Source organism: Triticum aestivum, chromosome 7D (assembly GCF_018294505.1).
Source record: "Triticum aestivum cultivar Chinese Spring chromosome 7D, IWGSC CS RefSeq v2.1, whole genome shotgun sequence".
Classification (NCBI taxonomy): Eukaryota; Viridiplantae; Streptophyta; class Magnoliopsida; order Poales; family Poaceae; genus Triticum; species Triticum aestivum.
In genome coordinates, this window is record NC_057814.1 from 525401483 (window position 1) to 525410246 (window position 8764).

The window sequence follows — 8764 nt, forward strand, 5'->3', positions numbered from 1 at the left end:
TTTTTTTTCAAATTGACGAACATTTTTCTCAAATTCATGAATATTTTTTGAATTAGCAAACATTTTTGAATCATGAACATTTTTTTTTCAAATTCACGAACATTTTTTAAATTAGTGAACATTTTTTTCGATTTCGTGAACAATTCTCAAATTAGCGAGCATTTTTTTGAATCATGAACATTTTTTTCAAATCCAGAAATCTTTTTTGAGTTACCGAACATTTTTTGAATCATGTTTTTTTTTTCAAAATCATGAACATTTTTTGAGTTTGTGGACATCTTTTACAAATTCGTGAACTGTTTTTGAATTCCTGAGCATTTTTCTCTAATCATGAATACGTTTCGAAATCGTGATTGTTTTGTTAAAATTAGCAACTTTTTCTGAAATTTTAGAAATTTTTGATATCCCGAATTACTGAAAAAAAAGAAAAAAACAAGGCGGCGTCCCAGGCCGCAGATGGGCCGGCCCAGCACTGCGCGCTCGCTTCTTCCGCAGCGCGTTGGTCGCCATATAGGCGCTCCCCAGCTAAACATAAACATGAGTCCTCTCATAAAAAAACACGACTATCTTTCTTCATCGCGAGCAACCGCGACGTGAGATGCCTCGGGCGACATGGCCGACCCCTCGCTCCGTCCGGCAGGCCACGGAGCTCCACGCCGTCCTTACTGCTTCCGACTGCCTCCTCCACCAGCCCTCCGCCGCACACCTCCTCAACTCCCTCGACAGCTGCATTTCTCCCAGCGACCCGCTCTACCTCCGCTACAGGCTCAGCCTGTTCGACTGAATGCCCTGCTCCACCTTCCTCTTCGACACCGCGCTCTGCGCTTGCTTCCGCGCCTCCTCGGGACCCGAACATCTGATCCTCCTCTACCGGCGTATGCGCCGTGGGGGCATGCTCACCGAGGCCTTCACGTTCCACTTCCTCTTCAAGTGCTGCGCCCGCGGCCACGCGCACGTCCTCCTGTGCCAGATGCTGCACGCCGAGTGCTTCCTTACCATGCTACCCTCCACCATGCCGCTCATTGCGAGCCCTGTCATCCATATGTACAATGAGCTTGGGATCCCTGGCGATGCCCGTCGGGCTTTTGACGAGGCTTCTGTGAAGGACGCGGTTGCCTGGACGACAGTGATCATTGGGCCGGGCAAGATGAGGCTGCTCGATGATGCGTGACGCCTATTGGCGTAGGCTCCGGCGAGGAACGTGGTCTCTTGGACTGGTTTGATTTCGGGGTACTCACGTGCTGGTCAGGACGCTGAGGCCAATTGGAAGCAACTCATGGGATATGTAGGGGTTGCTTGGAGGACTGACGTCACTAGCACCTCTCTACCTGCTTTCAACAACCCTTGTCCTTTCCATCCATGTGTCTTTGCAACTGATCCCTCAGTAACATACTTGAAACATCCGTCCCTCGAGTGACCAGCCAATGTTGGTAAACCTAGGTACCTCTCATTTAGGGCCTCATGCTCAATGCCAATGGCCTCCTTGAGAACTAGCTTTCTATCCTCGTCGCAACCCTTCCCAAAGAAGATAGAGAATTTCTGTTAATTCACCTTTTGTCTAGAGGCAAGCTCATAGCAGGCAATCCTCGGAGGCCTCCAAGAACACTATGCTATCATCCGCAAAAAGAAGATGTGTGATGTGAGGTCCATACCTCCCAAATTCCACACCTCCAATCCTTCGGTTCTCATGTGCCTTCTTCAGCAGTATTGAGAAACACTCGACACAGAAAAGGAACAAGTAGGGCGAGAGTGAGTCACCCTGTTGGAGGCCTCTCTACGGTGTGAACTTCTCTGAGGTGTCACCATTTAAGAGAATAGAGAAGTTGACTGAACCAGCACACCTCATAATGATTCTGATCCACTCATCGGAGAAGCCCATCTTACCCATCATCTTCTCAAGAAAGATCCACTCTATCCTGTCATAAGCCTTCATCATATTTAACTTCACACCACAAAGAACTTTCTTTCTTTTCCTAGACCGAACGGTATGTGTGCACTTGTACTCAATGAGGATGTTGTATGTGATCAAACGCCCAGGAACAAGAGCACCGGAAGGATGATCTTTAGCCTGCTAGTCAACACCTTTGCTGCGAGTTTGTATAGTACATTGCATAGGCTTATCGGCCAGAATTGAGAGAGCAACTCCGATGCCTTGTCTTTAGGGATCAAAACCAACACGGTACTGTTAAAACCTGCTGGGAATTCTTTGCCATTTAAAAAAAATCTTTCACTGTAGAACAAACCTCATTTTATTTATTAAAAAGACCAGTGTCTTTGATAAAATAGGGCTGGTAATCCGTCCGGTCCCGGAGCTTTCGTAGGACCCATTTGGAAGAGTGCCCTTTCGATCTCCTCATCCATCCAATTCGCCGTTAGCTTGGCGTTCATATCAGTGGAGACCGTGGTCCGAACATGCTGCAGAATCTCGTCGAAGTTAGTTGCACCCTCGGATGTGTAGAGCTCCCTATAAAAATCCTGCGCCAAGAGATGCGTCTCAGCATTTGTTGATGCGTAGCTACCATTAGGTTTACACTACCCATTTGAATATTGAAAAATCACAGTCATACTTCTTAGAGGGGGGTGGAGCACCAGCACCTTAAGTTGCACCAGTATCTTAGTAAGATAGACACCTATTAAGAAACTGAGAAGTCTAGATTATCGAGACTCTCTAAGTTTTCAGCTTCAGAGTCGTGTTTTTACGGCGCCTATGTGATGCCCATTTCTGGAAGAACTTGGTGTTGCAGTCGCCTCTCTGGCCGCGGCATCACTTCTTCCCTGTCGTAAAGCTCATGCAGGTCCTTTTCAATTAGCCGCACTGGACCTTTTCAATTAGTCGCACCTCCAGTGAGGCCGCGGGCGTTCGCTCTCTCTGCCTTGCTTCATCAAGCCGGGTCCGCAACTGTTTAATTTGCAGCTGCACTGAACCGAAGTCAGTACATGCGTGCCCAGTTTTGCATGTAATTGGACACACCTTTTAACCTACTACAGAGGAGGCCCGGGAGCCCACTGTTCCCTGCGTCGTGCATGTCCCATGCATGATGTAGTATCTCATCGAATCCCGGATGCATGGTCCGACCATCTCTTCAAACCGAAAGCTGTCTATATGGTCCATCATCCTGGCGTCTGAAATACTTTTGGAAAGACAATTATGGTTATTTTTCAGATAAGTACTCTCGAAAACCTACAAATAGGAGATGTTTTATTCTATTTTGATTACGTTTGGATAGACAATTATTATTATTAATATCATCCTTCGTATCTAAACAAATCTAAGACAATCTACAAATAGAAGATTTTTTATTCTGTTTTTATTACATTTGGATAGACAATTATTATTATTAGTATTAGCCATCTAAGACAATCTATAAATAGAAAAAATATATTCTGTTTTGATTACGTTTGGATAGACAATTATTATTATTATTATTATCCTTGGTATGTAAATAAATATAAGACAATCTACAAATAGAAGATTTTTTATTCTGTTTTGATTACGTTTGAATAGACAATTATTATTAGTAATATCAGGATAAATACATTTGAAATACCATGTGATACATGTGGTAAACGATCCACACATGTGGAATATATCTAGACATGTTTTAGTGTTAGATACGTAGATACCTTCGTATCTAGATAAATCTAAGCCAATTTTTTGGGATCGAGGTAACATATAAAGAGGGGTCTCGCACTCATGGGAAGAGCAGCACGTAAAGCAAAGTTGGCTTACCTACGCAACGATAACAAGGCAAGCTACCTCGCAAGCCAGTGTGCACTCAGCAAGCAGCAGTCTCCACAATGCTGGCTTGCTGCTGCTTTGTGTCCCAACTGCTCATCGTAATAACACTTATACACCTTGCCATGACCAAGAGCAAGGTCCGTAGTGGCACGTGCTCATCGGCGACGGTGCCGCTTCCACTTCCGCCAGGACCATGGTCGTGGCCACTGGTGGGTAGCCTACCCGAGATGGTGCTCAATAAGCCGGCGTTCCGTTGGATTCATCGCGTGATGAAGGATATGGGCACCGACATTGCTTGCTTCCGCCTCGGCGGCGTCCACGTCGTCCCGATCACATGTCCCAAGATCGCAAGGGAGGTGCTCAAGAAGCAGGACAAGAACTTCTTGTCCCGTCCACTCACCTTCGCCTCCGACGCCATCAGCTGCGGGTACAAGGACGTCGTGCTCACGCCGTTCGGCGACCAGTGGATGAAGATGCGCAAGGTGCTCACCTCTGAGATCATCTGCCCCTCCCGCCACAAGTGGCTCCACGACAAGCGTGCCGACGAAGCTGACAACTTGACGCGCTACATCTACAACCTCACCACCGGGGGGTCATCTTCAACGTTGGGACTAGCCAACGTCAATGTCAGGCATGTCACGCGACATTACTGTGGCAACGTCATCCGCCGGCTTGTCTTCGGCCAACGGTACTTCGGGGAGCCTCAGCCGGATGGTGGGCCGGGGCCGATGGAGGTGGAGCACATGGACGCTTCGTTCACCCTCCTAGGGCTCCTCTTCTCGTTCTGCGTCAGCGACTACCTCCCATGTCTACTTGTCCTAGACCTCGACGGCCACGAGAAAATTATTAAGGAAGCCAATACAAAAGTGGATAGACTGCACAACATGGTCATTGAAGAGCGTTGGAGGCAGTGGAACAGCGGCGAGAGGCAGGACGGAGTCCAGGACCTCCTTGACGTTCTCATCATGCTCGCCGACGGTGACAGCAAGCCGTTGCTCAACATCGATGAGGTCAAAGCACAGTGCAAGGTAAGCAAAATATTAATTAATGAGAGATTTTAAGACGGTTCAAGGGCCTAGATTTTGAATTTAGTGACCAATTGCCTCATAGTCCTACAAGGTAATACGTCATCCATGAGAAAAGGTAATAGCTCACACTCTTAAATAGATCTTATACCGTAGTTGGCAGGTGTTAGAAAAGGGAAACAATAGAATAATAAATTATGAATTGATAGTTTAAACATATCATTATTGTAATAATTTTCTACCATTTTTTGATGTGTTTTCAACTTAAATTGTATTTAAAATTTCAATTATTCAATGTAATATATCTTTATGCACAGATATAAATTGTATTAACTTACATTTATCTCCATGGAATGCATGCAGGACATAATATTAGCAGCCATAGATAACCCTTCAAACGCAGTGGAGTGGGCGCTGGCGGAGATGGTGAACAACCCAGAATTGCTGGCCAAGGCGGTGGAGGAGATGGACCGGGTGGTCGGTCGCGAGCGAATGGTGCAAGAGTCGGACATCATGCAGCTCAACTATCTCAAGGCGTGCATACGTGAGGCATTTCGCGTCCACCCAGTCGCTCCCTTCAACCTGCCGCACGTCGCGATTGCCGACACCATTGTTGCGGGCTACCGCGTGCCCAAGGGTAGCCACGTCATCCTCAGCCGGTTGGCCCTGGGCCGGAACCCCACCGTCTGGGATGAACCGCTCCACTTCAAGCCAGAGCGCCATATGGGAGACAACATCAATGTGGTACTTACTGAGAGTGAATTGCGATTCATCTCCTTCAGCACCGGGCGGCGGGGATGCATCGCAGCATCACTAGGAACAACCATGAGTGTCATGCTCTTTGCTAGGCTCCTGCATGGCTTCACCTGGACCAAACCGGCTGGGGTGTCGGCCATCAATCTCCGCGAGTCCAAGCATGACCTCTTCATAGAGAAACCGCTAGTGCTACATGCTGAGCCACGTCTTGCAACACACCTCTACCCTCTCATGCACCGTTGAGCAAATAACGAGCTATGAATCACCGATAAGGCGAGTATGCTATTTTCTTGATGAATCTATAATTACTAATAAAGGAAGGAGATATTCCTATTTTCGTCCCGCTTTGTTTCGTTCCACTTCGATTGATTTTAATGTATGCTAGCTATTTTAGTTTTGTCCGTTTCACATACGAGCAAGCCGGTTTCTTTCATGCGCTGCTGGATCGTCCTTGGCTTGTCCAAAGCATTGGAACAGTACTTGCTAGCCAAACAATCAGATTTTTTTGAAAGTATTATCATTATTTTAACAAATTCCGAAAATATATGGCCTAATTTGAAAATTTCAAAAAATATTAGCCCATCGCCTCGCTCAGGCCGAAGAGGCACTTTTCGGCTGCTCTTAGACCGAAGTTCGGTCTTCGGTCACGCTTGAGCCAAGGTGTGTCCGTTCTGGGCCGATGGGCACTCTTGGGCCTCGTGCTACCGAAGATCTGTCTTCAGCCTACACTAAGCCGAAGAGGGGAGTCAAGTGCTATTGCAACAGGATGTGCTAGAGCCCAAGCCGACATCCATCTGCTAGTAAATTTTATTTGACATACGTGAACATGTTTCACGCATGGCAGGACATATTACAAAATATGTGTTAGAACGGAAAGTGAGGTTCGTGGAATTATTGATTGTATTGCTTGAGCCTCGTGGGTGTATATATAGTGAGTACATGATCTGCTTGGAGTACAAGACAAGGTAAGATAAATCTTATGCATCCTAATAGTCACGATACTCAACATCCCCCCGCAGTCATAATGGTAGCGACGCAGACGGTGAGACTGGAGAAGAATCTGAAGGCAAGCCGATGGACATCCCCCCACAGTCGTAACGGTCGATGCATCGTGGAAGTTGTGGCTGGAGTGAAAGCCGATGAGGTTGCTCAAGCAAGGCGATAGCCCTTTGTGCTGATGTCGAGGTAGAAGAGAGCATAGGATGGTGTAGTCGTGGTCAAGGTAGCTGTGCGAGGGACGCCGTGGTCGATGACGAGCCGGGGTGGCCGGTGTCGAGGTAGTTGCCGTGGACCGGGAGGAAGAGCGGCGGCGGCGGCCTGAGGAGGCGGCGGCTAGGTCAGAAGCGCGACGATGGTGCTCGAAGTCGGCGAGGAAGAACCCGACAGCGTGAGGAAGACCGACGCGGACGGTGGCGTTCCCACGCCTAGGGAGGCGGCGTGGTGCATACCACACAGAAGTCGACGCGCGTGGACGACGAAGGGACCGCGTGCCGCGGCGCTACAGCCGAAGGGACAACGCAACAGCAACGCGTGGGTCGGGGCGACGGCAGGGACCGCGTCCATGCTCGCTACGGCCCGATGGGTCGACGCAGCGGTAGCACGAGGGTCGGTGCAACCACGGGGACGGCCTAGAGTGGACGGCCTCGGGGCGGTGGTGGACCGCGGGCCGCGGCACTACGACTCGAAGGGCGATGCAGCCGTAGCATGCTGGTCGGTGCAGCCACGGGGCGGCGGCAGAGACCACGTGCCACGCTCGCTACGACCCGATGAGGCGACGTAGCGGCGGCGTGAAGGTCGGTGCTGCCACGAAGACGGCCTGAGGCGGATGGCGTCGGGGTGGCAATGGACCGCGGGCATCAGCACTACGGCCTAAAAGGCGACGCAACGGTAGCGCATGGGTCGATGTAGCCACAGAAAGAACCATGGAGCGGCGACGCTGCGGTCCGAAAGGACGACGCAGCTGTAGCCCGTTACTCGATCGGTGTTGATGCATGAGTACCCGATGACAAACTTCACATAATCCGGCGGTTGATCAGACCAAACGATGTGCACTAGACGCAGGAGCAAGGAGGCTGATCTGGAAGCGTACACGCGTGAGCAACCTTCAATCACAGGGGACGCAACATACACGAAAACAACAGGAACAACTCGGGCGCTTGAGTAGCCGGGCACACTTCGCATCCCGCGCGAGAGATCGCAGGCATGGAGAAGATGGCAGGCCAGTGAGCGACCGCTGAACCAGCGGCCTGACACGCAGGAGCCAGGCGCTGATCCAGCTCCCGTCGGGGTTGATGAAGATGTTGAAGTAGACATACATTGTAAATGAAAAACGGCGACGCAAGCCGATCTATAGATCGGAAAACCAAAAAAGAACACCGATCAAATAACCGGTGAGTGAGAAAAACCCCGATCAATGGATCGGGAAAAAGACTTTAGGGCAGCTGATCAACACGGTCGGCAGACGAATCCTAGCTACGGGTTGCGCGGCCCCCGGTGGAGATCATGAAGATCAACCTCCCCGGGGGCGGTGCCGTGCAGAAGCGGCGACTAGGGTTTAGGATCGAGGTAAGGCTGCTACCATGTTAGAAGGGAAGGAGAGGTTGGTGGAATTGTTGATTGTATTGCTTGAGCCTCGTGGGCGTATATATAGTGGGTACATGATCTGCTTGGAGTACAAGACAAGGTAAGATAAATCCTATATACTTCCTAATAGTCACGATACTCAACAATATGGATACGGCGAAACAATATTTTGAACGTATGTGAGCATTCTACTTGATACATACACGTCGACCCAAATAGACGCGCGCTTTGTCCGCTTTTTGTCTGTTTGGGTCGGCCAAACGGACATGCGCACACACTTTTTTATTTGGGTCAACAGATGCGCCCAACGGGAGGCATACACATTTTTGCCGCCGTGGCCGACACTTACTAAGTTAAGCATAAATATACATAAATGGCAAGCGTCCCTTCCACACACTGCCAGGCAGGCCCTCTATAGGTGGCCACATTAATTATGACCGTCTAGGTTGTTGGTCGGTCGACATGTGAGGTCACGACATACACTAAGGGAATGCGCGGCTTCGCGTCCGCGCCGACACATTCAGGCGCAAATTTTGGCCGCAAAAGGTTTACACAATGCAGTAGTTTATTTAGATTCGTAAAGCTTCTACACAATGTAGTAGTTTATTTAGATTTGTAACAACTCTTCTGATTGCTTAAAAAAATCTTCTTTTTAGCTAAT

General features: G+C 49.0%; 1 protein-coding gene across 1 annotated transcript; it reads left to right on the forward strand.

Moving 5' to 3' along the window:
• The first annotated feature begins 3798 nt into the window (after positions 1–3798).
• LOC123167847 (tyrosine N-monooxygenase-like) lies at positions 3799–5763 on the forward strand. The gene is made up of 2 exons (XM_044585708.1): positions 3799–4767; positions 5128–5763. The coding sequence occupies exons 1-2, from the start codon at positions 3799–3801 to the stop codon at positions 5761–5763; spliced, it is 1605 nt and encodes a 534-aa protein (XP_044441643.1).
• Positions 5764–8764: the final 3001 nt, after the last annotated feature.